Here is a 22,662-nt window from a genome sequence, read left to right on the forward strand (position 1 = left end):
TGTTTTCATTTGAATCATCAATTATGGGCCAGGTAATTCGGAGCGAGACCCCAAAATGTCCTGTTAAAACAAGTTAATGCAGAATTCAATTTAATTTTAGAATGAACCGTTGTGAGTCACTATCCGTTGCCAAATAAATGAAAAAACAAGGAAAAAACAAGAAACTAAAACAAAAATAGAAGTATTTAAAAAAAGAACCAACGTGGAACTGTTAAAACTTTTTTCCTCCATTTCGATCAGCTGAGCATTTAATTCCGGAAATACATAATAAATGTCCTGTTTTTCTTCTTACCACCAAAGAGATGATCGGGATGAAGAGAACCTTGAACTTTTCCTTTTCACGTTATACACCTTTTCAGTTGTTATTTAGTATATTTTGAATCGAAGCCCGGTGTAATGAATGCATTTTTCAATTAATGTATGAACGTATTCCCATCAGGAAATAGCCCACAAGAGTTGTACAATCTAAAGTTGGCACTCAGCTTTGTTCCAAAAGGTTAACATAATCGAATCTAATGCATACAGATAACTCGATCAGATCTACAAATGATCAAAAACCCAACTAAATAAATCACCTGTATGGAATTGCTGCCGACACCATCCGTATCAGTGCAAGTCACGTGGGAGCCGCAAAAAAATTGAATTATAAAATATATTGTATTCGCTTACAATCATTCGCGAATTCAAACGGATAAACGATACTCAAATAAAAATTCATTACGATTGTTGTTTAGACATTGTAGTGTCACAACAATCACTGCATTAATGACAAAAAAAAAAAGGACACATAAGTCGACGTAAAACATTGAAAATTATACAATCGCAAGAGAAGACTATATTACGTCTTACTTATTATTCCATTAAGAATTCCTCCAGACGGAAGTTTCCACAACATATTCGTAACGAGAAAAAAACAAAGTTTTTGTTTTATCACTAGGCGAACTCTTGACTTTCAACTGACTTCGAAATCCAGAGAATCTAAACTATCCGTGGTCTACTGCGGAATGTTGGGCGCAACAACAACTACTTTGCCATCTCGTAGAGCTACTAAAAGTTGGGTATTGCGAGGAGCCATTACTAGATCTTCAATGGAGCTTTGCATTGGAATGTCAAAAACGGGAACCAAGCTTATAATTCGTCTTATAGTCACATTACCATTAGAATCGCCACAAGCGACGTAGCCATCGCTGGCCGAAGAGAGAGCAGTAAATGCGAAAGGGCTGTACGAAAGGCCACATCTCTCGCCATTGATCGAGTACGATTGGATGGAAAAATTGTCTTTCTCTTCAGCAGCAAAGACAACATCACCTCGGTCGGATAGCCAAAGCTGGGCAATGATGATCCGTTCAATGTCGGTCCGGCCAGAAGCGTGAAGAGTGCGGATGTATTGACCCTCTTTAATCGTGTGCACGTTGACCGTTCCGTCCAGTGATCCACTAACAGCCATGTCCAACGACGTGGACAAGCCAACACAAGTGACAGTTTTGTCATGTCCATAAAGGACCTGGACGGATTTGAGCACAGAGGACGATAGATCCCAAACAATGCAAGTAGTATCCCGTGAGCCTGTGATCAATTGAGATCCACTCTCGTCCAGGGCCAAACATGTTACAATGTCGATGTGCTGAGTGACTGAACTGAGCAGCCTCAGTCGTGGAAGAGCGTAAACTTTGATGCTGTTATCCAACTGACCACCGACATACACTTTGTCATCGGACGAGACGCTAATTAAACGACTATTCAGCTTCACGCTTGGATGAAATGATTCACTGATTCTCCTTCGATTTCTAAATCATTTTCAAATTGGCAATTACTTAAACGAAATGTTTAAAGGAAAGTGATTTCACCTGGGGTTGTTCAATGTTGGATCGCGTTCCAGAGAAAAGCCGTAGGGCAGCATCTTGTCATGAGAAGCCCAGGCATGAAGACCAATGCAACCGGATCGACTGACGCTGACCAACACGTCCGGAATGGTAGCCGCTTGAGAGCCATAGCCCCGACTGCGAGTCGAATCGATATCGGAATTGGGGATGCTCAGATAAACGATGGAATCTCGTGGTTCGACAGTCAAATCAGCAATGTGAACGCACGACAACCCGTCAAAGAAAAGTTCCATCGAAGGAGGATATTTCGATTTGGCTAGAGCTTCAGACTGACTGAGTCGCATTGGATGAGGCTCTTTAAACAGCTGACAGGGTGTTTGACCAAAATGATTGATCATGCCCTCCACTGCTTGTCTTTCCACAGGATCCGATATCGAATCCAAATCCACTGCACCTTCATAGCTATAGAACAAGACAATTTTTCAAATGGCTGTCCATACAATTAACGAAATAAAGTCTTACCTGCAGTAGTAAAAGACATTGAGAGCTTCTACTGCCGCGGGGCCTCTTTGTTTGTAACCGAATATGAGATCAATCCACTCGTGCAAGTGCGCAGACACATAATCCGATTCCTATAAACATTCCCGGCAAACATGTCGTACTCTTTTTAACTGACTGAAACGCATAGATTAATCATAACGAACTAACCAGTGCTTTTCGGTGCTGATCGATAAAGTCATGCGGCGATTTGGCCCAAGGTGGAAGCTCCACGTGATCAACCGGTTGCTTAGTTGCTTGCAATATTCCGAGGTCTAACCGGTTCATATTAATCAAGAATTCCGGCTGGCAAAAGAATTCGGGGATCAGTTCCTTGACGTCGTTAGGGTTATCCATCAGCAAGCGCCACGTCGAGTTAAGAGAATGGAACTGCCTATCAGCCACATCAAACCTGTTGAACGACATTGTCATTGTCTGCCCGTTACAAAGACTTAATGGCGCCATAACGTACCTGCCACTTTGCAGCTCAATGTGCAGCGAAGTAAAAGGTTCCATTCGAACTAAGTAGTGCAGTACGCCGGCCGCATTCGAATAATGTGTTCCATAATGAAACTTGGCAATGATTCCTATGGTGGGGATGAAGTTTGAACATTAAACAGTTTGCTGGAAACGAAATTTTTTTTTGAAACAGACCTGACGGATCTTCAAACTGATCGTATTTGGCACGAACTTCTTTGGCATTTTTCGGATTAACGACCCCAATGGGTCTTGAGAGGTCCCGAAAAGTAGTTGGTTTAGTTAAATCAAGAGTTTCAGATTGATAATCAGCCAAGATCCAGGGAAAAACGGGATATTGTGACAGATCGTTGTAGGTCCGACCAGCGATGGTGTTTAACTAGGTTTAAATTACGGTTATTAAAAATGATACGGGTGGAAATGAAACCTATTTTTGGTACCTGCATCAGGTAGTCAAAATTGGATATTTCTCGTTGAACCCAGCGCTGGGTGAGTCCAGATGAGCGAAGAACATCAGCTGGTGACCGACTACTGTAATACAATAAATTCGGTGGACGCAAACTCAGAATCCGGCTGTAAATTCTGTTACGAGTCTATTAAAAAAAAAAATAAATCAAAAATAAATTTAACATTCCATTAACTAAATTTGATCAAACCCTATCAATCAAAAGTACCTTAGTGTTAAAATTGACAAAGTAAGTCGTGTGGTCTATAAGAAAAAATTCAAGGGCGCTGCGACGCAGATTGTACCGCCGCAAATGAACTTCTTGTAATTGGCTAAGAGCGAACTTGAAATCAACTCGTTCTCTATCCGCTGATTCGCAACCGAGGCCAGCATCCCAGAAGCAAATCCAACCACGCGATATCTCTAAACGGCCTTTGATAACGGACATAAGTGTCACCAGTTCGCAATCTTCGCTAGTCGTCACTTTCTCCTTTCCTTCGTTCAATTCTTCTTTCCTATAAATGAAACACGACATTCAAGCCGAGTTTGAAACTCCATTTAAAAACGAAACACAAAAGTAACGAAGACAAAACCAAATGCAAGAGAAATTCAAAAACATCCTACTTTCACACGATATCTGTTGGTGAAAGAAAGACCATAAAAATGAAAGAGTCAAAATTTTTACTGCACTTTTGGACTACTAGTTTCATTGAAGACCCAGTTACACTGGGCTAGAACATTACTCTAGAGAAGCAGCTAACGCCAAATCTTCTTCCGTTAAACTGTCCTCCGGCTCTTGAGCGTTGATTGCTCGTTTCAGTACTTGATTAGCCACCTTGCTAGGCAACAAGCAATTGAGTGAATCTTGGCTTTGAACATCCACCTGAATTCCTGAATGGTGAAAGAGAAACGAGAGGGAGAAAAAAAAACAACAACAACAACACACAATTAAAACATATGCAGTAAGGCAGGCCATAATAAAAAAGAAAACGTGTTAACTGACCATGCACTGACTAGCTATTAAAACAAAAGTTATCTAATATGCAAACAAATCTTTTGTTGGATGCTGTGTTATATTATACCTACCTGGGTTCTGACGGCCTTTTTTGAAAGCTTTTTGAGTAATTCATTTCGTTAGTTTAATGCGCAACATAGTTTGCCCCGTTATTCTTTCGCTTAAACTCACCTGCGTTGTCCCTTAATCGGCTCGCTTGGATATGAGGATCAAAATGTTGATTTGGTACAAGTTTGAGGCGCATTCGCGAACGGTTTTCGCACAGCGACAGCTTCCATCTTTTCTCCGAATCGACTCTATTTTTCGATCAAACAAAACTACGTGAACTGACAAACGAATAAAAAAAACAACAAAACAAACATATATATCTAAGAAAAAATGATTTTACCGTTGAGCCCAAGAGCCACGTGGACCGATAAGGAAATGCTTCAATTGTCGCCATTTCTTCCGAATAACTAAAGCGTGACCGCGCTGATGACTCAAGAGCGCATTGAATCGAACGTGCTCTTCCGACTGTTTACTCCGGAAAGCGTCCAAAATTTGCATCTGGTCAAATAGAAAGCGTCCATTACAGTTACGACGTTGACAGTTCAATTATACAACAGCAACAAAAATCAATCATTTTTTCTTTTTCTTCATGAAAGTAAGACGGCGTAGCCGCACGACACGCCAACGAATGTGACCGAAGGACCCACCGAAAGGAAAACTTGGTCATCTATTTTTTGTTTTTTGTTTTAGTAATAATAATATGGAGCATATAATTGAATTTCTTTCTTTCACCAGCTGGTTAGATAGATAATGTTACTGTAGCTGAAAACATGGAATTACAGATCGACGACACAGCTGGCCACGTTGTGCAGTATTGTGGTCAAAGAAGACAGCTGCCAGTCAATATCCAAAATGGGGGAAAACTTTCACGATGCTTGTTGTAGTCGCGTATTGGATAAAATGAGTTCCGGAAAAAGTCGGCCATTGAATAATAAAATCTGGGGATCGGTACTCACCTGGAATTTGATTTTGGATTCGTTGACTTCACGACATCTCCGATGTACTGCTAACATGGCAGACTCGTCGCTCTCGGCCCAACTTCGATTCATGATTTCAGGCAAGGCTTGCAGGTGAAGGGTGCGAAAAAGGTCGCTTTTCGGGCGGATCTATCACATCAGAAAAATAATTGGATACATACACATTGTGTTACTTATACGGAAAAGCTTATACACAAAAAAAAACACTAATACTATAATAAAAAGGGGGATGTTAGCTCTTAGGAGATGCAGCGAGACATAAGAAGATGTTTCCGCCACCCCCCCTTCTTCTTCACCAGCAACAGCCTCTAGCAGAAAACATCTGATTTTGACCTAGTTATAAGTCAACGTAGTGCCGATCGACATCCATCTGCTGTAGTTTTATTTCTTGATGACAGGAAAACCATACGCTGCGCAAAGTCTGTCGATCATTTTTGTTTTCCTACCCAAAATCGGACTAACGTTACCACATTGTCCCACATCCATACGAGCGTAAAGGAGGAAAGAAAACAACAACAAAAAATTGGAGAAGCTCGTCGAATGTAGAAAAACATCAGCCCTTTCCCCTGACATTAATAGATCTCGTGTGTTCATTACGACAAACTGACATGTACCAGCATCGTTGCAGCCTGGGCAAATGCAAGCAGAAATAAAATTGCTGTGCTCTAATTTTAAGACAAAATTATGATATGCGTCTCGGTAAACCAGGAAACAAAACCACTTGGATCATTTTCCTCGAAGATCTCTTGCGCACGAATGCTATCGTTGGCCGTATCACTAGGTTCGTGTGGTATGCAATAAATCCCACGAACAACGAATAAGTGGCAAACAACAATTACCTTACCCAAAACAAACTGGCTTTGTTTGGGGGGGATGCTCGAGATCATTTCAGCGTAAACGACGTCATTGTATTGGGCATGGAGAAAGCATTTTTACCAGTGTGTTGCTGAAAAAAAAAATATGCAAATGGCTGAGCCACGCTAAATCATCGGTAAACTAACGATACTTTGTCGATGAAACAGACAACTAAAAGAAGACAAATATATCGTACAACTAGGTCATCTGAAAAGTCTTTACCAAGATGCAGACGGGGAAAAAAAAGGGGCTTCCTACTGATGCATCATTTTTTCAAGCACCCCGATGACGGCAAACTGTGGCTTTAGGGGACACTAAAACTAACCCAAATTCTAGGCAATTTTTCAGCAATATGTTGCTGGGTTTTTTTTTCTCCTCCATAATAGAACCGTTTTTTGAAGTCAGAGTTAAAAAAAAAAAAAAAAAATGTACCCTATAGCCGTTGGTCACTTCGTCACAGGCTCTAACTATATTTGGTGATAAACATAGTGTTTCTTTTCCCCCAATTTTGTTCCCTTTCTTAGCGGGAGCGAGTTGTTTTTGGAAATTCAAAGACATATCCACTAGATCAAACTTTCTAAAATTCACAATTAAACTCACAGGCGTGACGAGAAACAATTCAAGCGTGTCAGTCTCTTGACAATCGTGTCTCAAATTCTTTTTAAGAAGATGGTACACGTTTTTGTGGTCCACCTTTCATCAATACGGTGATCGAAATGGAAACGAATAAGAAAAAAAAAAAAAGAAGGCCATAACTCTTCTGCTGAATCGAAGCCAAATATTGAAACGGGAGAGCGGTCAGTAGCGCAGACCATGTGCAAACGGGAAACCAAATCACGTGACTCAGGTCCAACAGACGGATTTCGGGAATGGATTGGACAGTTGAAATGGGGGTGGAGCTTTCGTCGACTGGATATAAGCCGGTGTTCGTTGCAATTCTAATCATACCAGTAAAGATCTTCAGTTTTAGCACAACAATTCCTCATCCTACGCTGAACAAACGATATAGATACATCGACAAGTTTCGCAACCATGAAACGTTCCGGAATTCAAAAGGTAAATTTAAAGAGAATTTGCCTAAAGTGGATAATTGATCAAGTGCCCTCTAAAAAAGAACAAAAAAACAAATGACAAAATGATTTTGTTATGTTATTTTGTAGCTCGTCATTCCAGCATTGGTGGCCCTGTTAGCTGTAACGGTGGCAGGATTGGATGACAACTTAGCGGAAGAAACCAAAATGATGGCCCTGTCAGTCGAGCACAGAATGGATATGGAGGGTCCGGAGGCGAGGGATGGCCACGGTCATCACCACCACGGACATCAACAGCATGGAAGCGATAACGGATTCCGCCCATCGAAATGGCAGGAGAAGTTAAAGCGACCAAAATCTCAATACCAAGGAAAGAAGCCTCAATACGGCCCACCCAAGGCTCATCATAAAGCACCGAAGGCTCAATACAGCCCACCAAAAGCTCATCATCAAAAGCCAAAATCCCAGTATGGCACACCTAAGGCTCATGGTCCACCAAAGTCATCTTATAAGGCCTCAGCTTACAGGCCTCCTAAAGCTCAACACATCCCACCAAAGTCTCAGTATGGTCCACCAAAGGCTGAGTATGGCCCACCAAAGGCTGAGTATGGCCCACCAAAAGCTGAATCCAAACCGGCCAAGAGTCATCACAAACCCTCCAAGGGTAAATACAGTCCACCAAAGGCTACATATAATGCCCCATCTTACAACTCTCCGGCTCCAGCATACAGCTCACCATCCTACAGCCCTCCAGCTCCAGCATACAGCCCTCCAGCTCCAGCATACAGCCCTCCAGCTCCAGCATACAGCCCTCCAGCTCCAGCATACAGCCCCCCAGCTCCAGCATACAGCCCCCCAGCATACAGTCCTCCGTCTTACAGCCCACCAGCATACAGTCCTCCGTCTTACAGCCCGCCATCCTACAGCCCGCCATCCTACAGCCCGCCATCCTACAGCCCGCCATCCTACAGCCCGCCATCCTACAGCCCGCCATCCTACAGCCCATCAACACCAGCTTACGGCCCATCAACACCAGCTTACGGCCCATCAACACCAGCTTACGACCCATCAACACCAGCCTACAGTCCACCAGCGCCAGCTTACAGTCCGCCAGCTAACAGCCCTCCGTCTTACAGTCCGCCAGCTTACAGCCCACCATCTTACAGTCCGCCAGCTTACAGCCCACCGTCTTACAGTCCGCCAGCTTACAGCCCACCGTCTTACAGTCCGCCAGCTTACAGCCCACCGTCTTACAATCCTTCACCTGCTCCATCTTATCCTTCTCCTGCACCCGAATACAGTCCTTCACAAGCAGCTGAAGTACCAGAATCTAGCTATTCTACAAGTTACGAACCCAACTTCCCACCATTATCACAGGTACGAACGACTTTCTCTACCTATACTTCCACTTTCGATCTCTTCCCTGCTATTTTCAATTAATATCTACCCCAAATTAACGCCGTATTTTAAGATTCAAAGAAAAAGTCGCAGTTTGTTTCATTAACAGTATACTTACAATTTCCGCTTTCCTGTGTACCAAAATCAAGCACAGAAAAATCCTAACAAATTCAAAATTTGCAATCCATTTAGGGATCGGAATACGAGAGGCCGCAACCAGAATATGAACAGCCATCCTACAATCCACCACCGTACGAGTCTCCCAGCTATTTCCCAAGCGAGGCACCATACCCTCCCCCTGCCTACACCGAAGCCCCAATTTACCCTACTCCTAATTACGATGCACCAGCTCAGACAGAAGCTCCCTACTCTCCTCCACAGGACCCCAGCTACGAATTGCCAGCATACGTTCCTCCTGCCTACACCGAACCCCCAACCTACACCGAAGCACCAGCCCATACCGAAGAACCAGCTTACTCTCAACCACCCCAGACCGACGCTCCATACTCCCCTCCATCGGAATACGACGTCGTCGATCACACCGAGCGTAGCGAGTATCAAAATAGCCCAGCATCTCATGAGCCTAGCAACCACGGCTTCTTTAGCAGTAACGATTTCCCTGATTTTGACGACTTTTTCAAAGATGTTTTTAGAGGATAAAAACGTGCTCAAATCACTTGCAAGTATCAAGCACCGTGACCTATTCGTTTAGACAATTTAACTTAAATTCACTTAACCAGTACTAACTGTTGTACCATTTCCAGGCAGGCCCTATTAAGTTTTTCCTTTCCCTCATATTTGATGATGTACATATAATTTCAATCAGTCGATATTGTTGTTACAATCTAATAGAGGTTAATCGCAAAAACAGCTTATCGTATAAGACTAAGGCGCTTGCTCCTTATGTAAACCCTTAGAAATTCTAAAAATACATGGAATGAAAAAGAAAAGTTTCTTTACCTTATCGTCGATCCAAGTTTTCCAGGCATCTTCTTGGCTGATAATTCGAAATTCATCGAATAGGTTTGCAGAGAGCGTTAGACACGGCGACTGAAATTCCAGTTCTGATCCGCCTTTTTCCAGGGCAGCTTTCATGATGGGTATCAGGCAGGAGTAACGGTCAGCATCGTCTTCACTTCCTTAAATACCACAATCAAAGATGAGATTTAAATTTTATAAATCGTTTCGACGAAGAACGTTCGTATTTTCAACGACAGCTGTAAAAGAGAATTCGATTTGTTCATTACCTTGAACAGCCAAAAGACTGGAATTGATATTAAAGATGAGGTACGCAACTTCGATGGCTTCAGGATGACTTCTGAATTGAATGAGAGCATGAAGTCGGGCAGAAGCGATGGCACACAATTCGGAGCTCGAACTGGACGCAAAACGAAGGAGTAGCCCTACATAACGTTTGAAACTCGGTTCCATCACATTCGTGACCATTGAATGCACAACTATAGTACCTAGAGCGATGTGATACATTTCTGTTGATTTTTTGGCTGCAAAATCTTCTTCTCGAAAAACGTCCATGATGTCGAAAATGGCTAAAGTTAATTCCAGCAATTTCAGCGACATCTTTTTAGCCTCATCCTCGTGAGGATCTAGTACGACTAAGTCGTAGACCCAACGTGTTGCGTACTGGCAATTAACCAAAACATTGTTTCTGGAAGCCGCATTAGCTGACAGCTGTTTCAATTCGTTGGAGGCAACTTGCAGGATAATTTCAATTAATCGACGTTTAATCTCCAAATGAGAACGATATAGCTCGTTGTTGAGACCGAGAAGATTGATGCAACTCAGAATCTGGCTTCTTTCACGCCAATCATCTTTCGAGCAGCCCGGAATGCCACGCCAAAGAAGCACGAGATAAATGCTGAGCACTGTCGAGCACAAGTCCTCTTCCGGATCTAATGTAGGATCTAAGACCAAACCAGACCATTGGCCAGAAACTTCTGAAATAAGACTGTATGTTTCAACGTCCAAACTGCAACGATTTTAAACATTCAATATACATTTTCAAATGATTCATGCATATGTTTGAAAAGCTTACCTTTCGTGAGGACCAAATTCACTAAAATTCTTTGCCGTTGGCTGGCCCGATGTTCGCGACGAAATGCTCAACGAAGATTCTCTTTGTTTACCTCTAGGAATATCATCATCACTGAGGAAAAGAGAAAAATCAAGTGGTGTAAAAACTACCGCCTGCTCTGGGATTACCTCTGATCGATATTCAATGCATCAACAGCTACTTCAAGCGGGGCTACTAAAAATCGATAGGGATGTTTTAATCGAGGAGAAGAATTATTTGAAGCTCCTGCATCGGCTGCATCCGTTGTTTCGATTGCCCCCTGAGCCGACTGACTCCGTCGTTTCAATCGCTGGATGGTGTTTTCACCTAATTCTTCCAAACTTCCCTGTTGGTTGACAAAAATCGATATATGAGAAAACTTCACCTATACTTTCAAATTCCTCATACCTGAACTTGAAGAGTTTTCTGACGAAATAGGCTGTATGCACTACTGACCGCGCTGTTTACCGCACTGTGAATGTTGGTTTGCAAATTGCCCGCAACATTATGCAGATTGTCCGTAAGTACTTCAGCAGCATTTTGTAGGTTTCCAGTTGCGATGGCGATGTTATTGAGATTACCAGTTACCGCACCAGCTACTAAATTGCTAACGCTTTCCGCGACATCCTACAGCGAGAAGCGCAGCAACATTAAATGGCCATCTCAGGTTAAAATAAAAAAGACGCAATGAAGCATACTTTAATATCTTGTTCCAAAGTTGCACTTAAACCAAGGTTCATTCCACTGGAGTCTCTCATGGATGGCGTGGTTGGCCACGCTTTAGATGGCGACAATGGTGTGGTGGCCGTAACCGGAGTCGATATTGAGCGGTACGTGGCTGCTTCCACATCCAGGTCAATCAAATCTGGTACCATGGGTTTTATTCCTGTGTTAGTAGCAGCCGCGATTGGTTTCCGAATTAACAACCGAGCAATACACTCTTGCCAACTGGTCTAGAAGACGTAAAAGTGAAATGACATCGATTAACTTCTGGCGAATAGCTAGAAAATGTTTTACTTGTTTGACGAAAGCAGAGGCAGCATTGGGTCGTGAAAGCATAAAGCCCAAAAGCCTTTTACTAAACTCCAGCTTGATTTCCAGGTTTTCTTCAGCAAGTGAAAAGGCTAGTGCCATGGCTCCAGTGTAGCTATTCGGATGATCTGTTAATTGAAATTGTTAGGTCCGTTTTTACGGGGATAAATGCTGATTAAGAAAACCTCTTGATAGAATAATGTCAGTTAATAAATGCGTCATTTCCAAACTCGATGGCTGCCCCTGCATAAGCATAAGCAATCCTTGGAATCCTACATCGTGTAAGTAAAGACGTAGCTTACTCTTCTCATAAGCACGATCGGTCTTAAGAATATTGATCAACAACTAGAAAGAGAATAAAACATGATAAAAAACAACGTGAATTACATTAGCAAAGGCCGTTTTTACCTTTAGTACTTTCTCCCGAAGTTCGGTAGAAAAAATCTTCTCCAGCAGTAGAGCATAAAGTATTTCGGCGCAGCGAGGTTCAAGAAGCAGCAAGTAAAATTGATCTTTCGTGTTCTTATTTTCAACGTAAGTTAAAAGGACATCTAACATCTCAGTGATCTTTGCCAGGATTCACACGGAAGAAAAAGAACAAATCAGCCACCACTATTCATTAGCAATTCATTTTTTAAACAGTTCGAGACGATTACCATTTCGTTGTCACGAACGGACCATAAGAAACCGGTTATGGCCGAAATGTCACTGGCGGTGATCTCCTTGTTAATGTACATTTTCAAGATGCCCAACAATGCTTGGCGCATTGTCTTTCTGTCATCGATGCTCAAATCCGATTGGTCGCAGTTTTGATAGTGCTGTTTGATGACATCAAGCAAGTATTGCGGGCCGTATTTTTTCCGAAACGAATGCCGGTCTTCGTGAATCAGATTCGATAAGTACTGCACATGACCGATACGGACATGGAACTGTGATCTGCACCATATTCTCATATCGAATAAAATATGCTGGTAAAGACTCTGAAGGAACGAAGGATCTTGGGCATCTCTGGCGAATTCAACTAGAAGCTGAACGGCCATTAAAACTTGGACATCAATTAAAGAGGGTTGAACCTGTAATTTAAATCGAAGTTGACGATCTGACTGGGAAAACCGTTACACCTTTTCAAACCTTTTGCATCAGGCTTCCAATTATTGCTATGTTAGCTCCTCTCACCAACTGGTCCGTGTTTGTCGAGTGATGATGCAGGACATTTCTTAGTAGAGACAAAAATCCAGAAACTGGATTTTGTTCGAGCTTCCAATCTTAGGTGCCACAAAACAGTTGCCATTTAATATGATATCGCACATTTAATGCATCAGAAATATTTTTCAAACCTGCATACGACGAAGAGGGAAGAACTTCCCAGCCATCCACGTCCGGCTTTTCTGTATCAGGGCTCAACAATGGGCCGGTGAGAACCGCGTTGGCGTATTCGTTTCGTACGACGGTATCAAGAATTGGGAAAAGAGCTTGGACGCCGCCAATACAACTCAAGACCTCCTAATAAAGTGAATTCCTTATTAGAAATCATGTAGCGAAGTTTAAATAGTAAGAATTACCTTAACATCCCACGCAGAACAAACTGGAGCTTTGGTGATACCACTGAATTGATGAGTGGATGAAAGATCCATGCAAAACGAATTGTGGTAAGCTCTGGCTGAAAGACATATCGCAACCTTTGAGTAGAATTCAGCGACGTCAAGATTGGAGTCTTCGGAACTCCATATTGACATGTTGTTGGCTCCTGATGTCAACACGGAAAGTTGGAAAAACAATAAAGATGACATCAAACAACTATATATCGAAATCTACCAGCTTCGTGGAAAGTTCGAACATTTTGCGGGTTCAAGGAATCCTGCAGTACGGCAAAGAGTCCAATCTGGCCATGCAAACACGTAGACTTGCCCCAAATGGAATCTTGGCTTCCCTGGGGAATAACACGGACTTCAGGATCTAGATTTTCCCCCCCGTCAAAGAATAATAAGACGTCGTTTTGAAATGACATTCACTACCAAAGTCATATATATATAGGTACCGGTATGTTGTTCGTTGGCAGCCGACTTAAGCGAGGAAAGTGCTATAGGCAGAGAAAAATAATTGGGAATGTGAGATGACAATCCCGGCGAGCGGACGTCACTATGGAAACATGAGTCAAAGCCAACGTTATTCTCAGTAAAGCCCTTCAATCATTTTTTTCCCGGTAAACGATACCTCTTTTTCCTTGGAAGACTGTGAACGCTATTGCTTTCCTGCTTATTGGAACTGTCTTGATCTAAAATAGCAGGCGCACCAATGGTGAAAGAGGAAAAAGTCTGTAACACGCAAAAGAAAAAAAAAAAACGTATTTTAACATTTGTAAAGACCTTGGTTTAAATAATGATTTGGTTTAGATAACAGCGGAGATTTTTACCTCGCTAACTGGAGGGATTCGGACATTCACCGTCAACCGCAACGTGCCGTCCACGAAAACAGAAAGGTGACTTTGACCAAAAATCCGCCTGAAAATGAAAACGACGTGGGGTTTTTTTTTTTAACGACTAAACTACCATCATAGAAAACTTTCTCACCTGGATGGAATAAATGAAATGCAGACGCTATGCCACTGATGATCATTTAAAATTACGCTGTGAACCATGGCTGTTGTATATTCCTTTTTCCATGTGACACCTACTACCAAAGTGCCATCCGAAAGGAAAAAAGCTTCGAAACCATGTCCTTTATTCGAACACAAGCTGTGCGAAAAATGTTCAAATTAAACCGTCGTGAAAAATGAATGAGATGCATACTTAAAGAGCTGCCGTCTATAATTGCTGGCTATGGAAGACGGATTTTCCAGAGCATCTAAACGAAGCCACGTGCATATGGAAAGTGCGTAACCAGAATTTTGCCATTGCGCGACATCAGTAACCATAATGCCCTCTGTAAACATAAAAAATATTAATTTTTTAAAACTTTCATTAAAATTTTTGTCTTTCGTTTCACCTGTCTCGTACTGAATGTCAAAGTAATAATGGCATTCTTGACAAGCAGCATCTTTCTTCGCCATAGATGATAAGCAATGAAGTATGTACGAAGAATATGGAAACTGAAAAGAAACCTTTGTTTATAATGGGAAACGGTAGATTCATGAAAGACGTAGACGTACCTCTTCACCGTTCGTATCTCTCATAAGCCGTAAAATCAATTTCAATTCAGATGCGGTGATTGAATGGGAACCTAGGCTTTGGATTAATCGCAACATTTGTTTGACGCTGCGAATGTTCAGTTTCGAATGAAATTCCAGAACTGAGATCACATGACGGAGTAGTCCACGTTGACAACAAATAGCTTTGCTAAAGGATAAATTGGGCTGCTTGCGATAAATTGTAAAATGCTGTAAAAAAAATTGTCTTTAAATAACCTCTGAAGTGATGAAGAGCAGAGTTTATTGATGGCCGAAGCTGTTTCGAACTGAAGTTCATGATCAGTGATTCCCGGAAGCCAATCAACTAAATACGCAATAGGCTCCACGTTGCGAACCATCGATTCATGCTCCTCACCATTTTCGTCATCGCGACCAATCGCCATGGCAATTAAGCTATCCATCATCAGGCGCGTAGGCTGTCCTAGCGATTTAATCGCTTCAAACAATTTTTGATAACCTCCGCTACTCAGTAGCATTTCCTGTTATAACATATGGAAATTAAGTTAGAATGATGGAAGTTCATTGGTGAAATGTTCCCAATGAAGACTCGCCTGGGCGTGCTTGTTATCTTGTAAAATAGCGGTTAAAGCCTTGACGATCGAAACGACCAACACTCGTTTGTCTTCGGGACTTAACTGAAACATATTTAGAATAAAGATAAATTCCGGAAAATCGAGAACTATGTCTACGAGATTCTACTTTGGCATCAAAAAGAAGCATTATTAAAAAGTCGACCACTCCTGTTCGCACTAATAAAATTTGAAGTGATTCTCGACGTCGATGTCGCAAAAATTGAGCTAGGAAAAAAACAAACAAATGTTAATGAAAGAAAGGAAGTTGAACACAAAAAAAAAAAAAAGGATTAAACCTATTGACTTCACGGCGAGACAAAGGATTGGCGTCCGGTTCGTTGAAATTTGGATTAATAACTCAGGTTCTTGACTGGCTAGCAATGCTACCGTGTTTTGGTATATTTCCATCACTTCACCCACCTCAATTTGACACTAAATATAAACGAGAAACCTGTCAATTCTAGTCACAAAGGAAAATAGCAGTGTTATTTATATCCTTACCTGGTCAGGTCGCATGTTCATCAATGTATGCACTACAGTAGTTTCACAGTGTAAAACAGCACTGGCTAATTGAAGATTGTCATTTGAATTAAGAAAAGCTTTTTGCAGAAGCTGCACTGTCGCCGGAGCTATGGCCTTGGCTGCATTATGCTGATGATAAAACAAACAATAGTACATTATTACCAGACACAGAAACTTAAAATAAATGTTCACTGCCAATCACCTGGGCTCCTTTGATGATGCCTCCAAAAAGATTCAATAAACTGTAGGCAATTACTGGAATGGAGGTGGCATTCAAATGCTGAAAGCAATCTATGACAGCAGTTAAGGTTAACCATAAACATAAATAAAAACAGCTAAAACACTTACCATAAATAAAAGGGATAAGCTCAGCTTGAAGAAGGGCAGGTTGATACTTGATTTTTGATGTGTCAACTGTTTGGTTGAAAATAGATTTTCTGTAGCTAAAGTAAGGATCATAAAGGGCCTCCAGGAACAGGCAGACTAACACGACTGATGTCACTTCATCCTTTGCCAATTCCCTGCCATTAGCCATGCAGGTCAAAACATTGGATGAAATTGAAATGCATGATGGAATCAGTTGGCATGATGCAATAAATGGAATGTTGTCCAGATTTCTGCTCACAATCACAAGAGCTTTCACAACTCTAATGAATGCTTCTATATCTTTCCAACTCACATCCTTCAAATAACAAGTATGATTAGTTGGTTCAAAATCATAAGACAGAAAACTATTGAACACTATACATCTTCAATCTGTGCCTTTAACTGAAAGAGTTGACGGTCCAGAGAAGGAAGAAATTCATCAGGTAGCAAGGAGAGGTGCGGTCCTTCTTCAGACATGCACGAAAATTCTTTGCTGCCATCCCAGCTGATTTCCAACTGGGTTTCCCAGAGGTGAATAAATTCTCCAAGAAAATCTCCAAATTTTAAATCTGCCTGTAAACAAAGTACAACAGAAATATATCTTGACATCTGCTATCATCTCAGACCCATTGCTAGTTTAAACTTCATGTTTAGAAAAAAAAACTAACTGTATTAAATTTAGATTTTACAGATTTCACTTAAATAAAAAAATTTGAATTACTATCGATTGTAAATCAGCAACGATACAAATCTTGTTGTAAAATATAAATATTACGTTAATAAAAAAAACGCATACTAAAGAGAAACAAATCTCTTACCATAAAGCTTGGAGGATATAAGAATCAAAGTCAACGTGATCACCGGTAAACTAAAGCTCGTCAAGCTGTAAATTTATTGCGACAAAGATGCGTTTCTGACATCCGTGACATTGGGAGTTTGAGAGACTACTAAAAAAATAAAAATACATTGAAATCAGCTGATCGATATTTACGTTCAAGTCCATCTCCCGGTAAAAAAAAGAAACTATTTTTTTTTGTTTTTGGACGTTTCGCTTCATTTTCCATTTTTGAGCGACCCAACCCACAAGACACCAATCATGCCTTGGCTCTCTGTTGTGTATTTGAACGGGAGGTAACGGGAACCAGTTTCTCCAATTATTGGGTTGGCCATTCAGTTTATTCCTGTTATCCGAATCAAACAGTTCGAGTGCTTCGTCCGTGCGCAATCGTCTTGAATTTCGAGTCACGGCCCAACAGTCTTCCAGGTAAGAACCACGTTTTGTAAACCAAAACAAATATTTTTGATGTCACACGGTCCACTCATCTTGACAATGTTGTAGTGCACGTAAATCGATCGGCCAGAAAACAGTTTTTCACCGAAAGTGGCAATGAGTATGCAAAATTGTATGAGAAAAGGATCGTTGAACTATAAAGAAAACCCGTTTTATCGTAATCTATTGTATTTTGATTTGGTGGTACCATCTGCTCCGCTTCGTCGGATGAACATATGCATGTACGTACCTTTGTTTACACGATGTAGACCTGCACACGTTTTAGCGAAAGTTAAGGATGCTGACGGCCATCCATATAGTTTTGACCTTCTTTCGGCTTATTATCTTTGCTCCCGGACACTGGTGCGAACAATTTCGTGATAACGAAAATGAATAAGAAGATCGAAAGCCGCACCTACTGTGTTCATCCGTGCAAAAACATATTTCGTATCCACCAATGTGACGAAGACTAGGCAAGTTATAGCGTGTGCCCCTCAGCGGAGCTTATTATAATTCGACATCATCTCCAAGAACAGCAGCGAGTACTGCCCGGCGTGAGCTCACGGTTCTTATAGCCGAAAGCTAAACAAGAAGAAGAAAAAAAAAAAATTATTTCCAACCAAACGTCTTGTCTAAGCAACTATAGGCGTACGAGTTACGCGAGAAAAACATGGCCAACACTACGTGGGATTTTTTGTTTTCCCTTCTTTTTTGCTTTCTTCTTTTTTTTTGGTTTAAAAATCCTCTCCACAAACGCTACCGCCAAGAATAATTCGGTTGGAGATAACAGGATTTTCTTTCAGTAGGGAGTCTCGTGACGTCGTGAGAGTCCGATCTCTCCTCGTCGTGATTTACGTACCCGACGAAGCCAGGCTCGTGTTCCTATCCATCTGCTCATTGTCTTTGATGCATTCACGATGGGTCGTTCTCCCCGCCTGACATTCGGCTCTTGTTTTCTGAACCCACCGCAAAGATGAGGAAAAAAAAAACAAAACAAAAAACAAAAGATAGTTAGACCTCAACTTGGACTCGGAAAAGATGCGCAACAGTGCGATACAGTTCCACGTAGACAATTATAAACGAGAAATAATTGGATTAACGACCACGGCTGAATTTTTTTTTTTTATCTTTCTTTTCTTGTGTTTGGTTTCCTTGAAGGAAACGACAATAATCGGATGCCAAATGTTTGTTTTGTTTTGTTTTTTTTCCCCTTCAACTAACCACAATGGTATTCGCCCGGAGGTTGTGTAGATATACGCGTAGAGTATAGACGAAGGACGTTTTGCTGTTTTCAGATAAAATATTGAAGAAACCAGCAGTGCGGTCACCATTTTTTTATAACCGGTTTGTGTTTTTCTTTCTTTTCATTTAAAACACATGCAATGAAGGTCTTTGTTTTCGTGACCAAAACACGTCGCTTTGTATGCGTACATGCGAACCTATACCTGCAATCATCCGACATTATCAAAATAAAAAAACAAAACAAACGCCGATGACGAGGAGGAACGGTTTGTTTCTGCTGCCGTGACCACTACAGTTTTAGCAGATGTGTGTAACGACAGCGATAAGAGTGTATACGGACGTCATTTTGTGCGATTCCACCGTGTTGTACACACACACACACACACAGGACGTTCTTCTTTTATTTGGTGAAACGACACGAATTGGTGGGAATGTATCTATAGCCGGGAATAAAAACGTTGACCCGGTTCTTTACGGTCCGTTTGGCAGCGTTTAATTCACATTATGGTAAATAAAAAGGTCCTTTTAAGATTGTGCGCGCTAACGGACATTTTTTTTTCTTTTGTTTAATTTTTCCTTCTTTTTTGTTCCGCTTTAGTCTTTTTGGTGTCATCTTGTTAGAATTCCCTTTTTTTTTTCCTAGCGCAATTGAAGACAAAGCATCAAACATTTAATTCGGTCAAATTTCAATCTCGTCGTTGCTTGGAAGAGGCAAAATGTGTCGCGCGACAGCTTTTTCACGGTCACGCTTCCGCACCGTAGCAAACAGCTAAATAAGCAAACGCTTTTTTTTTTTTCTTCCTAATTCTTCGTGACACAAAAGTCAAGCGCGGGGAAGGACAATTATGGTTGTTACGTTCCCGTCGTGTATATACGGTTCAAATGTTTCGACGGTCGTTTCTCTACAGTTATTGTTCATTATTTTTATCGAGGTCTTCCTTCTATCTGAGATTCTTTTCCTTATAACACGAGACGCATAAAAACATTTGAAAAACTTTTTTTTTTTTTTCTTTTATTGTGTGGCCTTCTACGTTGAAAGGACACAGTTCGTTTCCTGACGCCCTTGATGGATTAGTCCCTGAATAAAGAAGTCCAAGCAAGTTTGATCCATCAAACTCTTTCAACAAGCCCTTATCAAAGTAGAACCGCAAATCTACCTTTCTCCTTGCACTTTTATCTCATTAGGTCATTTGGAATTTATCCGACGAAAGTAAGGGACGCTACGTCTATAAAACTGGACGGGCTAATCGTTCTGTTGGGCCTCTACGATTAAACTACGCTGCTGGGCAAAATGAGCCTCCTTTTCACTAGATTTCACCTAATTTTATTAATATTTTAAAAGAAAATATTTCTATCAGAAGAAAAGAGAGAGTCTGAATGAGGAGAGCCGCACAAAAGTTATGTTTAAGAAAAGGAAACTTGGTATTTGTACAAATATCAGAAGAGAATGAAATTTTTTCAAGAGTTGCCGGTGAAGGACCGGAAGAGGGGGGAAAAAGACAAGTTCGTCACGGTGTGGTACATCGTAGACCTCATGCTCACCAAGTATAAAATGTAGCGGCGTCATTCCATCAATGTCTAAAGACATAATTTATCAGATTTAAGTTTAAAAGAATTATTCCCCCAAGAGTTAAAAACGATTTTTGTTTCTACACTTTGACATCAATCGCATTCATCATCCATGTGCTTCCATCTAACGTTCAAATAACCTTTGAAAATATACCGACGATAATTACACTTATCTTCAAAATAATAAAAAGAGGCCTACCCTCATGTGAGGTAATGCTTTAATGCGTATGCCTCAGAGGGAAAAAAAAAACAAAAGAGGGTGGATAACTCTTTTGTTGCCCTCTGCAGAGTGTATATCGAGGTTGCAACCTCTGATCCCACCTCTGGCTACTTTGTATTACCTGTCGCATTTCCTGCCGCATGTCATGTGATATATAGACAGCTGGCAACAAACAAAAAATGATCACGTACAGCTAAACTATTGAAGAAGTGAAAATACGCTGCACAAAAAGTTTCGTTTAGACGTGGGGATCACGTTACAATAAAAACGACACTTTACCTGGAGAAAACGGTGAGCATCCATTCAAAACGTGGTGGCCATATCTTGTTGCTCAACAGTGTGTTTGTTTTTTTTTTTTCTTTGTTCGTTCGTAGATTTCTCTTGCATCCCACAGTGTCGAGTTCTTCAAAAATTAGACTGTAGGATGTTAAAGGCACTGCTTTGCCAGAAGTCTAATTAAAACGAGGCTCTCTAGAGAACGAAAAGCTTGATTCGTGTTCCGATTACATTCGTGTCGTAATGTAGATCGAATGGGAAATCACTGGAAAGTAAAGGATAGTTGCACTAGACTATTGATCAAGCATGTTTGTTTTTCCATCTGCAACGAGTCGTTCTTGAAGTTGGTTAGTTTGTCGACGAGTTGCAACGTTCAAAAAAGTGGGTGAGATTCACTATACTCTCGCTATTGTTCCGCTTTTTTTTTTTTTCAAGCAAAACTAGAAAGTCACGTTGGGAAGAAGTGAAAAGTCGTGGAGAGACCAAAAGAGATTGCTGCTGCACGATCTCCAACTAACAACAATTAAGATTCAACAGACCTCCCAAACGTATGTGTGTCTATGTAAAATTTGAGAAGGGAGGTGACGTGACCATAAAAATGGCTGTTTTGGAGACAAAAACGTATGAAAATTAAGTCACTTTTTTGGAAAAAAAGAAAGGGAAAGTTTCACAAGTGCACCGTTAACCTATTGTGTTTCATTTGTTTGATCACTGTCGAGTTCAAATTGCACAAGTTTGCACGCCGAAAGAAGGGGAGCTATTAGTTTGGCAGGATAGCCGCCAGCGCCATTGCGGTAGAAAAACTAAACTACCCGTTCGCCTTCGATGGGAAAGGAAAAAATGTTGGGAAAATGACAGTTGGGACTGAGAGGAAGGGAGAGTCAGTTGCACTGGAACTACGGTCCGAGCTGGGTGTGTGTAATTGTTCGTGTGTGTGTGTACGTGTGTGTGTGTTTTTACCAGTAAAGTGCAGAATTCATTTGGAGTTTCCTTAAAAATAACGTAAGTTCTTTGCATTTCCTCGTTCTACCTGCAACGAATGTGGGAGGAGATTCATCCGTTGCCCAAAAATGGACATTGTTGAATCGAACACTGTTGAAGGCCAGCCAACACGTAAAAAAAAAGCAACGTCGTCTGCTACGTTTCCACATTTTAATCCTCCCTTTCATTCAAAGCGGAAACTAGCAAAGAAGACGCTGTGCAATTTGTCTGTTGTCACTCAAAAAGAACGAGACTCATTATCCTCTGCTAGATTTTATTGAGTTTTCTTTATTATTTACCTGCCCTTTGTCACCCTTTTATTCTAGTGTGTTTTCAAGTAGGTCACGCCGCCCGCTCATTTTCGTAACCACAGGAGAGACTGCGGAAAAGTCGAAATTCATTTTGCATCTATTTGCCAATGTACAAAAGCCGGTTAATTGTTTGTTTCAATTTCTTTTGTAATCGTGAAAGCGTCACACCCTAGCACGGATTTATGCATTTTTTTTCTTTTTGGAACAGTTTAAGAGTATTTAACATTTCAAAATCTCAAACGGAGTTAGATTTTTCGTGAAACAAATAAGAAGGCGTTAATAGAAATCCTCTCGCGAGTGGCTAGCACCTTGGTCGACCACCAAAAATCACCCGGCTTCTCGATTGGCTTCTGCGGTCTGGGAAAATGACTTTCCCATCTTTTCTTTTTTTCTTTTGTCCTTTTTTTTTTTATGATCTTGTGAAGTGAGTTGCCATC

General features: G+C 41.1%; 2 protein-coding genes across 6 annotated transcripts; one reads left to right on the top strand and one right to left on the bottom strand.

Annotated features, from left to right (window-relative positions):
* Nucleotides 1–638: 638 nt before the first annotated feature.
* Nucleotides 639–21,674, bottom strand: LOC116925660 (neurobeachin-like protein 1). Of its 3 annotated transcripts, none has more exons than XM_045171328.1 (47): nucleotides 20,937–21,674; nucleotides 18,486–18,582; nucleotides 18,046–18,208; nucleotides 17,175–17,986; nucleotides 16,738–16,929; nucleotides 16,339–16,672; nucleotides 16,193–16,281; nucleotides 15,970–16,119; nucleotides 15,765–15,900; nucleotides 15,596–15,693; nucleotides 15,448–15,531; nucleotides 15,113–15,375; nucleotides 14,858–15,044; nucleotides 14,695–14,797; nucleotides 14,499–14,631; nucleotides 14,280–14,444; nucleotides 14,123–14,210; nucleotides 13,924–14,024; nucleotides 13,748–13,848; nucleotides 13,525–13,665; nucleotides 13,272–13,456; nucleotides 13,047–13,212; nucleotides 12,841–12,974; nucleotides 12,366–12,782; nucleotides 12,118–12,276; nucleotides 11,895–12,054; nucleotides 11,695–11,837; nucleotides 11,376–11,630; nucleotides 11,086–11,304; nucleotides 10,827–11,023; nucleotides 10,660–10,770; nucleotides 10,073–10,593; nucleotides 9,854–10,009; nucleotides 9,567–9,745; nucleotides 5,302–5,451; nucleotides 4,686–4,843; nucleotides 4,469–4,593; nucleotides 4,369–4,395; nucleotides 4,026–4,173; nucleotides 3,512–3,797; nucleotides 3,278–3,430; nucleotides 3,015–3,216; nucleotides 2,833–2,947; nucleotides 2,532–2,772; nucleotides 2,346–2,455; nucleotides 1,848–2,285; nucleotides 639–1,787 (listed from the first exon to the last, which is right to left on the bottom strand). In XM_045171328.1, exons 4-47 carry the CDS (start codon nucleotides 17,175–17,177, stop codon nucleotides 995–997), a joined length of 8,316 nt encoding a protein of 2,771 aa, XP_045027263.1. In that variant the 5' UTR covers nucleotides 17,178–17,986; nucleotides 18,046–18,208; nucleotides 18,486–18,582; nucleotides 20,937–21,674; the 3' UTR covers nucleotides 639–994. The 3 variants fall into 3 exon arrangements, with proteins under 3 accessions (XP_045027263.1, XP_045027255.1, XP_045027265.1); XM_045171320.1 differs by having other exon boundaries at nucleotides 18,279–18,582; XM_045171330.1 differs by lacking the exon at nucleotides 4,369–4,395 and having other exon boundaries at nucleotides 18,279–18,582; nucleotides 20,937–21,673.
* On the top strand, nucleotides 7,108–9,556 carry LOC116925721 (extensin). 3 transcript variants are annotated; one of them, XM_045171393.1, is made up of 4 exons: nucleotides 7,108–7,233; nucleotides 7,338–8,202; nucleotides 8,353–8,585; nucleotides 8,799–9,556. In XM_045171393.1, the coding sequence occupies exons 1-4, from the start codon at nucleotides 7,210–7,212 to the stop codon at nucleotides 9,264–9,266; spliced, it is 1,590 nt and encodes a 529-aa protein (XP_045027328.1). In that variant the 5' UTR covers nucleotides 7,108–7,209; the 3' UTR covers nucleotides 9,267–9,556. The 3 variants fall into 3 exon arrangements, with proteins under 3 accessions (XP_045027328.1, XP_045027321.1, XP_032788359.2); XM_045171386.1 differs by having other exon boundaries at nucleotides 7,338–7,996; nucleotides 8,060–8,585; XM_032932468.2 differs by having other exon boundaries at nucleotides 7,338–8,585.
* Nucleotides 21,675–22,662: the final 988 nt, after the last annotated feature.

Source organism: Daphnia magna, linkage group LG1 (genome assembly GCF_020631705.1).
Source record: "Daphnia magna isolate NIES linkage group LG1, ASM2063170v1.1, whole genome shotgun sequence".
NCBI lineage: Eukaryota > Metazoa > Arthropoda > Branchiopoda > Diplostraca > Daphniidae > Daphnia > Daphnia magna.

Bases quoted from the DNA above. Each gene is read 5' to 3' on its own strand.
- LOC116925721 (XM_032932468.2), top strand. From the start codon at position 7,210: ATGAAACGTTCCGGAATTCAAAAG. The intron at 7,234-7,337 runs GTAAATTTAAAG...GTTATTTTGTAG, and splicing joins AACGTTCCGGAATTCAAAAG to CTCGTCATTCCAGCATTGGT. The intron at 8,586-8,798 runs GTACGAACGACT...CAATCCATTTAG, and splicing joins ACTTCCCACCATTATCACAG to GGATCGGAATACGAGAGGCC.
- LOC116925660 (XM_045171328.1), bottom strand. The intron at 11,024-11,085 runs GTATGAGGAATT...GTCAACCAACAG, and splicing joins AGAAAACTCTTCAAGTTCAG to GGAAGTTTGGAAGAATTAGG. The intron at 4,174-4,368 runs GTAGGTATAATA...TTCACCATTCAG, and splicing joins AAAAGGCCGTCAGAACCCAG to GAATTCAGGTGGATGTTCAA.